Source organism: Olea europaea, unplaced genomic scaffold, assembly GCF_002742605.1.
Source record: "Olea europaea var. sylvestris unplaced genomic scaffold, O_europaea_v1 scaffold2217, whole genome shotgun sequence".
Lineage (NCBI taxonomy): Eukaryota > Viridiplantae > Streptophyta > Magnoliopsida > Lamiales > Oleaceae > Olea > Olea europaea.
Window position 1 is genome coordinate 24,358 of NW_019240199.1, and position 17,026 is coordinate 41,383.

At 35.2% G+C, this 17,026-nt stretch overlaps 2 protein-coding genes and 1 pseudogene across 2 annotated transcripts in view; 2 read left to right on the plus strand and 1 right to left on the minus strand.

Moving 5' to 3' along the window:
• Positions 1-124: 124 nt before the first annotated feature.
• On the plus strand, positions 125-7,380 carry LOC111380856 (annotated as a pseudogene).
• Positions 7,381-8,800: 1,420 nt separating this feature from the next.
• LOC111380859 lies at positions 8,801-9,515 on the minus strand. Its single transcript, XM_023004520.1, has 2 exons — positions 9,339-9,515; positions 8,801-9,256 (listed from the first exon to the last, which is right to left on the minus strand). The coding sequence occupies exons 1-2, from the start codon at positions 9,491-9,493 to the stop codon at positions 8,926-8,928; spliced, it is 486 nt and encodes a 161-aa protein (XP_022860288.1). The 5' UTR covers positions 9,494-9,515; the 3' UTR covers positions 8,801-8,925.
• Positions 9,516-11,196: 1,681 nt separating this feature from the next.
• LOC111380857 (serine/threonine-protein kinase tricorner-like) overlaps positions 11,197-17,026 on the plus strand; it is a 14,651-nt gene continuing 8,821 nt past the window's right edge. The window contains exons 1-7 of the mRNA XM_023004518.1: positions 11,197-11,399; positions 11,866-12,153; positions 12,831-13,005; positions 15,771-15,854; positions 15,936-16,177; positions 16,270-16,489; positions 16,940-17,019. Of these exons, the coding sequence (XP_022860286.1) occupies positions 11,936-12,153; positions 12,831-13,005; positions 15,771-15,854; positions 15,936-16,177; positions 16,270-16,489; positions 16,940-17,019 (1,019 nt within the window). The 5' untranslated portion in view covers positions 11,197-11,399; positions 11,866-11,935. The remainder of the gene's footprint in view (positions 11,400-11,865; positions 12,154-12,830; positions 13,006-15,770; positions 15,855-15,935; positions 16,178-16,269; positions 16,490-16,939; positions 17,020-17,026) is intronic.

The window sequence follows — 17,026 nt, forward strand, 5'->3', positions numbered from 1 at the left end:
CCATGTTCCCTACGTAAGCATCGAACTGCTGAATTATTACAGATTTATGTACACACAAAAACCAGATTTGATATTGTTGGGCCCACCAAATTTTGTAAAGTAGAATTGATTAAGAAGCAGTTAAATGGTGGTCGGACTTTCAAATATTCTTCCCGTGCTTGAATTTGAACGGTAAGAATAAAGTGCTAAGGTATAATATTATTACAACTATAATCCTTGACTTAGATATTTCTAATTGGCGAGGGTTCAAATCAGAGTTGGTTATATGATTTACATGGTTGAAGGATCAAATTATATGTTTTAGATAGTTGGAGGTTCAAATTATATGATTTAGATAGTTGTAGGTTCAAATTGTATGGTTTGGATAGTCGGAGAATCAAATTATATGTTTTTTATAGTAGGAGGGAGGTTTAAATTATATGGTTTAGATAGTTTGAAGATCAAATTATATGTTTTCATTAGTTGGATGTACAAATTACATGATTTAGATAGTTGGAGGCTCAATTTTAGATAATTGGAGTTCAAATTATATGATTTAGATAGTTGAAGGTTCAAATTATATGGTTTGGATAGTTGGAGAATCAAATTATATGTTTTTGATAGTAGGAGGGAGGTTTCAATTATGCTATTTAGATAGTTGGAGGATCAAATTACATGTTTTCCTTAGTTGGAGGCTCAATTTTAGATAGTTGGAGGTTCAAATTATATGGTTTGGATAGTTGCATTTTCGTTAATCCATGAACAGGATCTATACATCTCGATCGGAAAAGAATCAAGAGAAAAAGAAAGAATCGAAATTGATCGATAGATTTCTCGAAACAAACGAAAAGGAAACGAAAGATGAAATATAAATCATGGATCAACTAAGCCCTCTCGGGGGTTTTCTTAAAGAGGAACATCATGTAAATACCATGGAATAAGGTTTGATCTTGATCCTAATCCATTCCAAAAATGGAAAGTTTGACACGATTGGGATTTTTTTTGGAGTTACTAATTCATAATCTGACATGTACAGAATGAAAACTCTAAGATGGTGTGAGGATCAAATTACATGTTTTCGATAGGTCGAATTATACGATTTAGATAGTCGGAGGATCCAATTAAATGTTTTATATAGTTGGAGGATCATATTATATATTTAAATAGTTGGAGGATCGAATAAAAGATGAAATATAAATCATGGGTCAACTAAGCCCTCTCGGGGGTTTTCTTAAAGAGGAACATCATGTAAATACCATGGAATAAGGTTTGATCTTGATCCTAATCCATTCCAAAAATGGAAAGTTCGACACGATTGGGATTTTTTTTGGAGTTACTAATTCATAATCTGACATGTACAGAATGAAAACTCTAAGATGGTGTGAGGATCAAATTACATGTTTTCGATAGGTCGAATTATATGATTTAGATAGTCGGAGGATCCAATTAAATGTTTTATATAGTTGGAGGATCATATTATATATTTAAATAGTTGGAGGATCGAATTGCATGATTTAGATAGTGGGAGGATCCAATTACATGTTTTTCATAGATGGAGGATCCAATTATATGATTTAGATAGTCGGAAGATTTAATTATATGATTTAGATAGTCGGATGATCAAATTAGATGGTTTAGATAGTCGGAGGGCCAAATTAGATGATTGAGATTGTGGGAGGACCAAATTACATGCTTTCGATAGTCGGAGGATCAAATTACATGGTTTGGATAATCGGAGGATCAAATTAAATGCTTAGGATAGTCGAAGGATCAAGTTACATGCTTCAGATAGTTCGAGGATCAAATTACATGTTTTGTATAGTCGGAGGATCGAATTACATAATTGAGATAGTGAAAGCATCAAATTACATGTTTTTGATAGATGGATTATCAAATTGACTGATTTTGATAGTTGAAGGACCGAATGATCGGTATGTTACATTTTGATATGCTGCTTTCTCTGTATGGTTATGTACTTGAATAATGGTTATGTACTTGTGTATTCATGTGTTGTCCAAGAGGGAGATAAGATCATCTAATTGTGTTTTTTTTCTTTATAGAGTTTGAAACATCAAAGAAAGTGGAAATCAGAAACTAATTATACTAAGTCATGGTACGACAGAGGTGCAAAGACTTTTCAGGCTGATAAGTTCAGGAAGGGTGCTTGTGAAAAGTATGTGAAATCTCTCTCTCTCTCTCTCTCTCTCTAGTTATATGTGTTTATGTATATTTATGCTTGTGTCAAGTCCTATTTATTTTCCCTGTATTGTGTTGATTATGGTCGCTGAAGATTTAGTTTTTATTATGCCCTTTTTCCCTATAAAGGGAATTGGAAATGGGGCTTGGAGAGTTTGGATGGCGAAGAACACACTGATTAATTTTAATTAATGCAAGCTTTTCAACAGTGCAAATGGTGGTTGTCACTTGAATTTCAATCTGTTACCATTAATAGTAGAGATGGGCGTGAGTTGGTTCGGCTCGGTTCTAAAAAGAACCGAATCGAACCAAAATTTTCGGGTATCTAGTAAATGGAACCGTCGGAACCAAATATAATTATGGAACCGTTCGGGTTCAGGTTCGGGTTCGGGTTCGGGTTCGGGTTCGGTTCCGTTCGGTTCCGTTCCGTTCTGTACTATAATTAAATTTTTTAACATTTATAACAACATTATATAAATACAACTAATGACACATTCAATGGTTTTGGAATGTCAGAGACTAGTAGACTACCTTGTTCAAATGATCGCTACGGTCAAAGTTTCGGTCGACGGAGGTCACAGCGTCGGCCGACGATTGTATAAGTTTTGGAATGTCAGCGAGGCTCCGAGAGTGAGTGCGAGAGTCGAGAAAGCGTTATGCACTTTAATGTAGGTGTTTAGGATTATTTAATGGATTGGATCTTGTTGGGTTGAGAAATGAAACAATAAAATAGTAATTTGGCCAAAAATTAAAAAATTAGAAATGAAACAAATTATTGGGCCAAAATTTTGGATTTAGAAATTGTTAATTTGTTTAGAAAAAATTAAAATTAAAATAATTTAATTTATTCAATATAAAAAAAAATTAGAAAGATCGATTCTTATTCGGCTCTTTGGTTCTTGGTCTAGAACTGATGATCGAACCGTACTATCGATTCTCAATTCAGATACCCGTTCAGGTATTTAATTTGATAAGAACCGTCAGATTCAGTTCGGAAGATTTGCCCAACCCTAATTAATAGTTATATGAACAAAGGCAATTGTCTCATCTACTTGTAAAAGAAGTGGATCTGAAATAGCTACTAGTATCCTATCCTGTAAAGAGTTAGTTACTACTTATTGGGATTCTTTTACACTGTAGCTTTTCAATGGCTGGATCGATGGGTTTATTAGGCATTTCCAGTTTGAATACCTTTTGGGGGACATGACCGCATTTATGCATTCACTTATTTTGTTCGTGAGCACATTTCACGTGCATTCCATTTATTGCACACCTTGAGCACCACTTCCTGCTCTTTTATACCCAATGTGGGATCTGCAGGATTTTGATCCACGGGGCATGACATGAATACTACACCTAAATGTTCGTTGAGAAAATACAAGAGTAATTGGATTCAAAATTACAACGATAACTTCTCCCAATAAAATTATATTCTGTTAGCCTTTTGTGAAATTATGGTGAAGAATATCACTTTTCTTTGGCAATGAGTTGTGGAAAGTGTTTCTAGACTCTCCTTTTTCTTTCTGATTCCCATATCATTTTTATCATGGAAACAAAATATCCCTAGTAGCATAAAAATTAGGATTATTCTATTTGTACTAAATCATGTACAAAATGGGTTACAAAATCAACAAGTGGCGACCCCCTATTGGAAGGGCAGCTGTGGGGCCAGCCGCCCCTCCAATCGACAGCCGCCACTTGTTGATTTTGTAACCCTTTTTGTATCCCATTTTGTACTCATAGTATGATCCTAAAAATTAATAGGATGGAGGGGGGGAGAGGGAGACTTGGGCTTATTATTCTTATACCAATTGCGGTAAAATATAACCGTCTGCATAACTTAAACAAAAATATAATTTTTTTTATATTCTAACTTAAATATGATTTCTCTTTGAAATATTTAAGACTAAACTACTCGTGTTGCTATAGTTGTGGAGCAATGACACATGATAAGAAAACATGCATGGAAAGACCCCGACAATTGGGAGCTAAGTGGACAGGAGAAAGTATTGCCCCAGATGAAAAGATAAAGACCTTCGAGCTGGATTATGAGGGTAAACAAGATCGTTGGAATGGTTATGATGCGGCTTCTTATAAACATGTGACTGAAAGGTACGAAGCCAGAGATGAGGCAAGAAGGAAATATTTGAAAGAGCAACATCTTAAAAAGTTGGAGGAAAAAAGAGTAATAAAAATGAAGAAGGTGGAGTTAGTGATGATGAAGATAATGAGGATGATCCGAAAGTTGATGAGAGCAAGCAGATGGCATTTGCAATGGTTGAGAAGAGTGTACGCACTACAGGTGGCGGTAGCATGGGAACTGTTAGGTACGTGTATATTGTTCTTTACTGTTCACTTTCTGCATGTGAGAAATAATTTCTGCAAGCATTTTGGGGTGGACGGGTCACGGGGGTTCATGGAAGTACGCTGTATTCTTCTGGATAGGGTGGTAAATTGCTATTCTACATGCTTTTTTAATTAGGAACTTGCGTATTCAAGAGGATACTGCAAAATATCTTCTCAATCTTGATGTTAATTCTAGCCACTATGACCCCAAAAATCGTTCTATGCATGAAGATCATCTTCCAGATATGGATCAAGATGAGAAGTGCTTTAAGTAAAGTTAATAAAAGAATGATGTGGATTTTACTGTTCTTCTGTTGCTATAATTGTGCATCATGTCGTTTTGATATCTGGTTTGTCAAAATCTTAGGGAGATAATTGCAATAGAGTGAGTGGTCAAGCATTGGAGTTTAAACAGCTTAACATTCATGCTTGGGAAGTATTTGACAAAGGTCAAGATGTCCATGTGCAAGCAGCTCCATCACAAGCAGAATTGCTTTATAAAAGTTTCAAGATCAATAAGGAAAAATTGAAGTCTCAAACTAAAGAGACGATAATGGAGAAGTATGGTAATGCAACTACTGATGAAACACTTTCAAGGGAACTTTTACTGGGTCAAAGTGAAAGAAAAGTTGAATATGATCGTGCAATTAGAATCATAAAAGGCCAGGTATGGATTTAATGTGCTTCTCCAATCTTTATAAAGCTAAAAACTGCCAGTTTTATTGTTTCTTTATATTTGCAGCTAACAAGTCTCTGAAGCGTTGCCTTGTCTTCTTGAATTATTTTCTCATGTGCTCTTTATAGGGAAAATAAGCTGAAGTTGTTTAGTCACTGATGCCATGAAGCATGGTTACTCCTACTAGGGTGGTGTGTCAAACACATATCGTGTCGTGCTGGACATTGATTCTTCTTGGACATTACATAAGTCTACCAAGACACATGCTTTTTCCTATTTTTAAAATTTCTCGCACTTGACGGATACTTTATAATATTCCATGGGAAGTGTTTGGTATTGCATGCGTTTCGTGGGAAAAAATAAAATATAGATATAAATATAAATATTAATGTAAAATAATGATTTTAAATTAACGTGTCCGTGTCATATTTTTTAGAAAAATCATATGATGCCATGTCGTTGGCACTGATCTTAACGTTGTTCAACCTTTTTTGGATCTAAATTAGCTTCATTTGAGTGTATAGATATGCAATCGCTCTTGCTTTGTGGGATGAAATTCTGGTGTTCAACTTAATAGAATAAATATAATTTGCCTTCTACTGGTTGTACTTGATAGAATCCTTGGGCGTATGGTCTAACTTGGTCGGGTTTTATATATTTAGGAGACATCCCACCCAAATAGCAAGTATGAAGAAGATATTTACATCAACAATCGCATGATTGTTTGGGGTTTCTGGTGGAAGGATCATCAATGGGGTTACAAATGCTGCCAACAGATAGTAAGAAACAGCTATTGCACTGTTGCGGCTGGTAACGAAGCTGCAGTAGATCTAATGAAGGCTAATATAGCTCGCAAAGAGATCACTGAAGGTTAGTATTTTCCATTTTTGATACGGATATTGATCATTACTAGCATAGAGTAATTGAATAAGAGCTTGAAAATTGTTAAAACATTGCAAGTTTGCAACCCATGAGAAGACTAGAGGTTAATGGGGATGTACAAAGCTCCATGCTGATTATTCATCACAATTGAAGAAATAAAAAAGAAAAGATGAGTAAATAATAAAAGTTACTTAGCATAAGATAATATGAGGACCATCGTTTTTCATATGAAATGAAAGCTTTACACTTATTCTTAAGATTAATAGGAGAATTGATAAATCGTATAATGAAGGTAGGTAGAAGATCCTGCATGTGACTCGGTAATATCATTTTACTGAGGGTTTTATATCCTCTGGCTTGGAGTCATGCATCGTATCTATGTAGTTCATATGCATCCTTTTATGTTAACTATTTTACAGCAAATTAAATGCGACAGTGTACATATCTGTGTTATGCATTTGCATCCTTTCACGTTAACCAGCAAGTAACATATCAACATGGCTTGGCTCTGAAATTATGTTCAAATTTTAGAAACACCTACATTGGCCGAGGAGAAAAAGCTTGCTAGTTGGGGTTATGAAGTACCTGGTGATTTTGTTTTGGATGAGAAAAACTTTGCAGAAGCACTTAACAAGGTAAAATTCCCTAATCTAATTTCTTTCTGCGACCTCTCTTCCTATCCTTTCTGGTGTAAATATTTTGGTCTCATTAAACGCCTCAACTGTAAATTAGATTTCTATGAAGCAAAATGCACCATTTATTTACTCTACAAGAAACACCACTATGGTGGGTTAGAACAGACTTATACTTCCCTTTTCCTTCTATGTACTTTGAGGGTTGGGAATCCAAATCTCATAGTCTAAAAAGAGGGGTTCCAATAGATAAAGGTTTCTTGAATATTGAAATGATATAAAATGATTTTTATGAGTTGTGTCTGTTTGCTATGCTTAAGAGGATGATAAGAGGACAGAAGAGAAGGATGAAAGAAAACGCTAGTACAAGTGGAACAACGAGGTATGTCTATATTCTATTATGTCCACTTGCCGTGAGTTATGCGCTCTTTCGGTGATTCTCAATGCCCTTTGTCTTGTAGATTATACCTGAGGATACAGAGGCATGTCGAATGAAGAGGGTACACCAGGATGATCCAATGAAGGATTTTCTTCATTGAAGCTTAGAAATAGATTTTGTGGGTTTCATCAATGGCCTGATAAAAATTCTGAGACAATACTTGGAAACTTGAAACATTAAGCACCTGTTTGGCCCCCATTACGTAGAAAAATTAATATGTGAAAATAGTATTTTTTTTAAAAATAAGTGGTTGAAAAAGAAGGAAAATTTTTTTATTTACGTAAAATATTATTTTATGGAATATTGTGTGGTTAAAAATAGAATAGAGAAGAATGAAATATAATAAAATAAAAATTAATGGAGGCCATGTTAAGGGAATATAATCCCACATCGGTAAAATACCGAAATAATGACCAATATATAAAGGATTGGGACACTCCTCTTAATAAGGTTGACCTTATTGAGATGGACCCCAAGTCTTAACATGGTATCAGAGCCCATTAAGCTCTAACGAGCGATTCGATCCGATTAAGTCTCTAAAAATGAGCACACGGATTTCAAGATTGGTCTGCTCAAACGAGCCACCATCTTGCGGGGGCATGTCAAGGGAATATAATCCCACATCGGTAAAATACCGAAATAATGACCAATATATAAAGGATTGGGACACTCCTCTTAATAAGGTTGACCTTATTGAGATGGACCCCAAACTTTAACATGTTAAGGGAATATAATCCCACATCGGTAAAATACCGAAATATTGACCAACTTAAAAAAGATATTGGGACACTCCTCTTAACAAGGTTGACCTTATTAAGACGGACCCCAAATCTTAACATGGTATCAGAGCCCATTAAGCTCCAACGAGCGATTCGATCCGATTAAGTCTCTAAAAATGAGCACACGGATTTCAAGATTGGTCTGCTCAAACGAGCCACCATCTTGCGGGGGCATATTAAGGGAATATAATCCCACATCGGTAAAATACCGAAATAATGACCAATATATAAAGAATTGGGACACTCCTCTTAACAAGGTTGACCTTATTAAGATGGACCCCAAGTCTTAGCAAGATGGTGGCTCGTTTGAGCAGACCAATCTTGAAATCCGTGTGCTCATTTTTAGAGACTTAATCGGATCGAATCGCTTGTTGGAGCTTAATGGACTCTGATACCATGTTAAGACTTGGGGTCCATCTCAATAAGGTCAACCTTGTTAAGAGGAGTGTCCCAATCCTTTATATATTGATCATTATTTCGGTATTTTACCGATGTGGGATTATATTCCCTTAACAGGCCAAACATGGGCTAAGTGTGATTTGTGAAAGCATTTGTGAAAGCATTTACACTTTACGCTTGCATGTATATACAATTTGTACAAATGAGGGATGATTAGACTGGTTTAATCAGTGTAATGACCATTCTCAGACATTGCAACAGATGGGCTGATCGTGCCTGAATTCAGACTGGACTAGACTCTTCTTTGCCCGACCAGCTCCCACGCAATCTGACCGAAAGATCCCACTTGTTTTGGAGTGAACAAGTGTATTGAGATGTTCATTAAATGGTCGAACTTTTCTAGGAATAATATATAATAAGTTCAGCTCTCAAACCACTTGCATATCAAGTCAAATTCACAAATTACAAACAATTAATAAACTAAAAATTAAGACAGAAACTTATTAATTTTGGTTAGTAATTATAAGCAAACGATGGGTTACATAGCATCATGTTCAATTTCAAATTTAGTAATAAATCTTTAGCAACTAAACTAAACTAGTAGCCAGTGCAATTCTGATTGGCCTCAGAAAACTGGTGGGCTTGAAGGGAAGCAGCCTCTTTTGAAACCAAAGCTTGTATAACCAAAGTCTTGACTTCCCACGCCGCGTAGGGATACCCTTTTCTGGCGTATGAATTTAGCAGCGCCGCCGTGGACTCTTTCACCAGCCACGCAAATACATTATCTCCGTCGTCATTCCTCCCCGCAGCCTCCAGCAGCGTCAGATCGTATCTGTATCGTTCGAACGCCCGTGAACCGAACACTTTGGACACCGTCGACATCTGAGGCACCATCTTCGGCCATGATTCTGTCCTGCTGCTCCAGTACCTACCATTAAATCAGAATTGTTAGTCACTGAGTTAACTCGAACGTCTCAGTGAGATATACATAGACAGATAGAGAGAGTTACTGAGGTGTGCATCTTCCTCTTGTTCTGGTGTAAAGAAACCCTGGTGCTGTCACTGCTCTGTGCTGAGCAGAAGACGATGTTGCGAAGAAAACAAATAGAAGAAGAACGAGTCGACTCATTAGCGGCCGTAACCTCCTCCCCACCTCCATCTCCATCAGAGAGATTAGGATCTGTAACATATTTATTTATTCATGTGAAATATATGTCTCCTCGTAATTGGTGCCATTTGTTTCTTTCTTGAAACCATCATTTTCAAACTGCTCTTTTGAAGGGTAATTTTGTCCAAACACATCTCACTCTTTCCTTTGAATGAGCTACAACTTCAAATTCTTAGCTTAGCCGTTACCCTGCCCAGGTTTCTTTGCTTTTCTTAAACATTAGCAAGTGGGCACGGGTGATAGGCCCGGTTTTGTTCAAACTTTAACATTTGATAGAGAAATAACATAATTTTTGGGTGGTAGTGGGAGGGGTTGAACAGGGAAATGTTGGGTTGATTAAAGATGAAATGATTTTTTTTTATTTTCTCTATTTATTTATTTATTGTAACTGTTTCAAGTGGGACTCATTTGTATTTTTTGAACAAATTCAAGAACCATGTCTGTAATTACTTCTTTACTTTCTTCTTCTCCTTTTGCTTATTAAAGAGAAGAGTTAATTTGTCATTCTACAAGACTTTAATAAAAGATATAAACGGTAGGGACGATTTTGGCAATGTTTAATCTGAGTATGAATTGCATCAAATTAAAAGGTTAGAAGATTTGTGCAAAACAAATAAATGATATGGGACGTTTTGTATCAATTACGATTTGTAGAAAGTAATAATACGAGAAATAGTAGTATTGATTATGAATATATTGTTGAAACGAATGTTTGAGATCGCGATGAAAAAACAAGATAAGATACCAATGAATCTTTTTATTTCATACTTTTCACGATGTAAATTGTAATAGGAGACAAATTATGCTTATTAAAGAAAAGTTGAAGATAAAGATGTCATGAAAAATGTTATTAATATATAAATGTTGAGAATCTTGAGATATAATGGAATTAGAATGAAAGATAAGAAAGAACCCTTGTTTGGCATGGTTAAAAAATTTGATTAAAATTTAAGTCAAATTTAACAATTAGAGCTTGTTAGGTATAGCTCTTAATCCAATTAAAATCAATTTTTTGATCGTTATTTCATTATTTCAACCATTATTTTTGAATTCTTCTATCACGGGTAGGATCAACTTTACATGTACATAAAAAATCTACTTAGTCCCTATTTGAGCCACATTATTATAAAAATGAGAATGAAAAATATAATCATTATGGACTTCACACAAGAGATAAAAAGTCAAATATGGTAGCTTGATGTGATGTATAACGGTCATATTTTTCATTTTAATGAGAAAATAATAGGGCTCAAACAGGGCCATAATATGATATGGATGAAAAAGATTATATAAAAAAATTGCTTATATTTTAAACTGACAAATGATAAATTGTCATGTGCCACTATATAATCTATTATGTAAATTTTGATGAACATGTAGTAAAATCCTAATTTTTATAATATATGAATTCACAATTTTTCAATTACAAATTTCATCAATTTTTTTATCAAAATCTACTAAATAAAAACCAGGTAGAAGCAATTTTTAATTCAATTAAATAACTTTAAGTAAATTTTAATTCAATAATTTTAGTTTCAACAAATTCACATAGTTACTAATAAGAGTCCAAGACAACCAAGTAGTGGGATCATGCAAAAGTCACCATAGCTTCCACACCAATTCCAACCTTCGAAAATGGCGGATTAACACACACTCTTTCTCACTTTATATATATATATATATAAATATATATTTACGCATAATAATATTTATAACGTCACATTAGCTGCTGCATTTCACGGACAGTGTTTCTCTCTATCCGACACCAAGATTTGGCGGTAGGCCGTTCATTCTGCCTATTGCTTTGCCTTTTCAGATACTCCTTTTCTCCATTTTTATTGAACCGTATTCTCCGCTGCATTAAAAGTTCACGAATTATATACTGTAAATTTGATGATACAGCGTGAGTCCGAAATTTTCTGGAATTTGATTCGTTAAACATTCATGGTTTGTGTCAGGGATGTTTAATTTTGTTTATTATTTTAATCTTTATCGGAATTCGATGTATTGCCATGATCATCATCATATACGTCTTCTTTTGGCTGTTTTTGGGCTCCTTTCGGATTTTGGTTTGTTCTATTTTGTAAAGTTTTTAGTATTGATTTCAATGGCATTTTTCTGAAGTTGCTCCACTTATTAGAAAAATATGGGTCTTCGATCTTTACCAAATCCAACTTCGTTTTGCATTTTTGTAAAAGCCAACAATAATTAGTTTTATAGCTCTCCAAATTTCCTGAATATGTATATGATACGATCTCTTGTTATTGATAGAGTTTGACTTTTGGACAAGTATATGTTGATTATTGGTATTTTATACATTGTTCCTTACTAGATATACTGAACTAAAGTTATGTTTTTGTTATTGGAAGGTTCTGAAATGAATCGTGTCAACTTAAAATGAGTCTTGTTTAGGAGGCTGTACCAGAGAGAAAGAAGTTAATGGATTCAGCGAGGAGTTGGTTCCAGAAGTTTCAACCACAGGATCGCTTGAGGTCGTCAAGTAAGAAGGGTTCAATGGGAAGTGGAAGAGAAGATTCAAACCCGCTCTCTTCTGAGGAAGCCTCGAATCTCACTAAACAGAGAGCTGCAGCAGCAAAGCAGTTCATAGAAAATCATTACAAGACGCAGATGAAGAATCTGCAGGAGAGGAAGGAGCGGTATGGCACATGACCTGAACATTCATGCTTCTTATTTTTGTATTCATTAGTCTTTCACAACTTATCCATACAGGTTGGTATCATTAGCACTTGCATATCAATGGAAAGGCTTAAACTTGTGCCTATCTAATGTTTGTTAATTTAGGCACTTATATTCTGATTACTAATACACTCAAAAGCAGTATGCCAGGAAATAAAGTATATGAACAGTTACATAAAGAACACCTGGAGGCAAATGGTATTAAAATTTAGGTCTGATATGCAAGGTCCAAGTTCATTAGCCACTTATATTTAGTCACTTATATTTCTGATTACTAATATCAAAAGCAGTATGCCAGTAATTATAGCATTTGAACAGTTACATAATGAGCACCTGGGGGCAAATGGTATTAAAATTTAGGTCTGATATACAAGGTCCATGTTCATTAGCACCCATGAGCAGATACCACAAGTTGCAACGGGTTTGAAGGTTGAGATCGATGTACTTCTCCTCGCAAGTGTTTTTTTCATTTGTTACTCTGGGAAACATTTTAACTAGAAACAGGAAACATGAATTTTTGCCTTTCATTAATTTTTTTCTTATCTGTATACTAAGTTTATTGCACAGTAAACCTTCTCTTTTGGAGTTTTAGATGCTTTGTGACATTATAACTTCAGTCTTGTATTGTCTCAAACAGGCGAAACTTACTTGAACAGAAGCTGGCTGATGCTGATGTATCAGAGGAGGATCAAAGTAACCTATTAAAATTTTTAGAGAAGAAGGAAACTGAATATATGCGTCTTCAGAGGCACAAAATGGGTGTTGATGATTTTGAGTTACTGACAATGATCGGGAAGGGTGCTTTTGGAGAGGTAAAGTTCATCGATGAAAATATGTCTGTTCTGATTTCCTTCACATAATAATTAGTTTCACAATTTGTTACTCATATCTGTACTGCAATTTGTGATGGTGCAATTTTATCTACCTTTTGGCTTTTTCACTGTCGCTTCGGTGAATTAACTATATAGATTGTTGCTAAGAATATAAGTATATAAAGACAGTAAAGGAGTCTTGGTCTTTTGCCCTTTACCAAACGGGAGTGATTATCTTGGTGAGGCAAAGAAGCATAATTGATCTTCTCTCATAACCCTTCATAATCTGTTAGGCATGAGGGAAATGTCAGATCATGGGTCCTTATTCAATTGAGGCATGAGTAATTTTGTAACCAAGTGCATTTAAAATAAAGAACGATATTGAACTTTCTGAAGCTGTCCCATGGCCCCTAACCTGCACACGGATTGTGAATTGCTGAATCAATTTGCATTAAGGTTACAGAACTTGTTTTATATTTTCAACTTTTCGGTTCATGTGACACTTCTCAGCCCGGGGACAATCTCTCAGAAAAATAGATTGGGATGGTCAATAATTCTCTACTTGGTTATATGTTGAGACATTCAGAGTCCCTAAGAATATGCAGTTCCTCATCAGAAGTCACAATCACTTGTTTTTGTATGAACCTTACTACTGTTTTGACGGCCACTAGATTTTAGCAAGAACTTTAGTGATTTGAATTGTTAATAAAAGAAAAAGAGGCTTCAGTCTTCATGCAGATGGTTATTGTTTAAATTAAAACATTTTACTAGTAAATATTGAAGGTAAGGAAGCTACAAAAATATTTTGAAGTCCAAAGCTACTTTACTACATTTTAGTATGAGTTTACCAATTCGTGGTTCGTAAAGGGTTTACTGTTTCCTGATTACTATGTTACTGTATAAAACAAATAAAATGTTGGTTTTATACTTGTTTATCAGGTTATATATTTGGCATGAGTAATACAGGGTCATATTTCCTTCTCGGATTATGGCTTGGGATACAGCTGATTACAGTGGCAACCTTGACTCAAATATATAGATTTACGTCAATTTCATGATTGTTAGGGAAGGTTTTTGGGGTTGAGATGCTTTTCCTGATTTGCTCATGTTTGGTCTCCATTTTAATGAATTTTGGATAGAATGTGCTTTGGAATAGTAATTTTGTGCTTTGGAATAGTAATTTTTTAAAGAATGTGTGGTAAAAAGTTAAGGAAATTTTTTTTGGTTTACATGTAAAATTATTTTATGAGAGAATGTGTGGTTCAAAATAAGTTTTGAAAAAATGGAACCGAAATATATTACATACATCTTTCTTTGCGTAACTAGAAATTATCCATTTGTTATTTGATAATACTTGTGCAAATTTTGCATGCCCTCCAGAAATGTATGAAAATCAAACAGTAAAGTTACCTTTATAGTGTGGAGAAAGAGATAACCAAATTTTTCTGTAGAATTGGTGATGAGGTAGACATTGTTGTTGGTCGAATATGAAATGCCACGCGGAGGCACCACAATAATACACGTGGAATGCATGATGAGTTGAGACTTAGGGGGTCAACTAAGGTGCCTCCAAAGCTCAGTCGAGGTGCTTACAAAGCCCAAGCCGAGGTGTCTTCAAAGATGGCCGAAGTGCCTACCGACGAGCCTTCAAGGATGTCCATCAAAGCTCAAGAAGAGGTCCACGCTTCAAACCTAGGCTCAAGAGGTCCTTAAGTTGAAGCCCTGAGTAAGTGGCTGAGGCCCTAAATCAAAGCACCGTGTAAGTGGTCAATGGCCGAGGTTGTTGCACTGAACTTCGAGGTCATTTTACTAGAATTCTCCAAAGTGGTTTTGATCTCGTTCATCCGAAGTGGGTTGACGTCTTCCTGCGAGCCCCTTGACACCGAGGTCCTTGACACCCAAAGGATCTCACGTATCTTGGGAACTGATTGAAGTGACCTTTGCAATGAGTATAAATATCTTGTCTTGTCAATAGGATGACTCCTGTGTGTAAGAACATTAAATGCACCACAGGCTAAGAAGTCAAAAATGATGGTTAGGACGACATGCTTTGGTTAAGGAGATGAAATTACGTGGCTCCTCATCCAATGGACAACATCTCATGTGTAACACTATAAATACGCCCCTTCTTCTATCATTTGAGAAGATGGATTCTTAAATAGAAAAAAAAAACATAATATATTGTCTCATCTTCTTCTTCTTCTACATAAATTATTTACAGTAGAAATACTACACAAAACCAGTCCACGTGTGTATTGTCTCCCAACGACTCGTGTTGACCATTTTTGGAGGTCAACAGACATCATAAACAATTTCAATTTCACATTATGCTATAGTTTTTTTTATGATTTCAGTCATACAACGTTGATCAACAGACAGTTGGACACATTATTAGTAAGGAAGAGACTTAAAGCTCCTTCATTAACATGAGAGTTCTACTCATGCCTTTTTTGTATTGTTGATTTACTTGTAAATGTCTGCTCAAGCCAGAAAGTTTGTTGTTTTGGCTTAATAGGAGCCTGCATTGGGGAAAAAAAATTGATTTCTACTGTTTAGTTTTTGAATACTGAGATTGAATGTGTAAAGCTTTACTCTCAAAAAGTGGCATCTTATATATTTTTGTATATAACTGTGAACATATTCCTGTCTAACTAATTGGACCGCCTGAGGTAAAGTGCTTCATATAATTCCTGATTGATAGAAAATTTCATCTCTCTTTTAGCTAAAACTAAATTCCTAATGATTTGCTCCTTGCATATATACAGGTTAGAGTTTGTAGAGAAAAGACAATAGGTAATGTGTACGCAATGAAAAAGCTTAAGAAATCGGAAATGCTTCGTAGAGGACAGGTATGTGATTATTGGTCTTCAAATGGTTGTAATATGGTTCTTTTACTATATTACTGGTCCTTAGATTCTGGATCCTATTAGGTTGAGCACGTGAAAGCCGAAAGGAATCTGCTTGCAGAGGTGGACAGTAATTGCATTGTCAAACTGTATTTTTCTTTTCAAGATGAAGAACATTTGTATCTCATTATGGAATATTTGCCTGGTGGAGATATGATGACTTTACTTATGAGAAGGGATATTTTGACTGAAGATGAGGCAAGATTTTATGTAGCAGAGACAGTTTTAGCTATTGAATCTATCCATAAGCATAATTATATACACAGGTTTGTGGATTACTGGTTTTACTGCCTGGATTCTGTTTATTCAGGTACTTCAGTTAGTCTGACTTCTGTTCTCAACATTTAATTTGCTACAGAGACATTAAGCCTGACAACTTACTACTTGATAAATATGGACATTTAAGACTGTCGGATTTTGGCCTGTGTAAGCCATTAGATTGCAGTACTCTACAAGAGGACTTTTCGGTTGGTGGAGAGAGCTTCAACGGAACTTCAAGAGGTGATGAACGTTCTACAGCTCCAAAGTGTTCTCAACAAGAAAAATTACAACATTGGCAGAAGAATAGGAGGATGCTTGTAGGTGTCATTTTATTTTGACAGAAATCTGACTGGGAAATTCATGATTTTTTACAGCTAACATACTGAGAAATATCTATACTTCAACTTGAAAAAAAAAAAAACACTTATTGGCTGTTTACCTATCTAGTATTTAAAAAACCATACGCCGTCCATCACTCTTGACATTGAACCGTAGTATGAATAAAATTTTCTCGTGTGTGTTGTTTTGCAGACTAGGCCCTTGTTTGAGCCCCATTTTTCAACAATCTCATTTTCAACCATACATTTTCTAATAAAATAATTTTACACCAAATCGAAAAAAATTTCTTATTTTTTAATGATATATTCTCCAAAAAAATCACGATTCCAAAACACATTTTTTCCCCAAAGATGGGGCTCAAACAAGGGCCTAGATCTTCAGTGCTCGGAGCCCACGGTTTTCTAATATCTCATAATTCGATAATGCAGGCTTACTCGACAGTTGGTACACCTGATTACATTGCTCCAGAAGTTTTGCTGAAGAAAGGTTATGGATTGGAATGTGATTGGTTAGTT

What these genes read in the sequence shown, in the direction of transcription:
- LOC111380859 (XM_023004520.1), bottom strand. Translation starts at nt 9,493, where the DNA reads ATGGAGATGGAGGTGGGGAGGAGGTTACGGCCGCTAATGAGTCGACTC. An exon ending in AGAGGAAGATGCACACCTCA is followed by an intron (nt 9,257 to 9,338) that starts GTAACTCTCTCT and finishes ATTTAATGGTAG; the next exon opens with GTACTGGAGCAGCAGGACAG.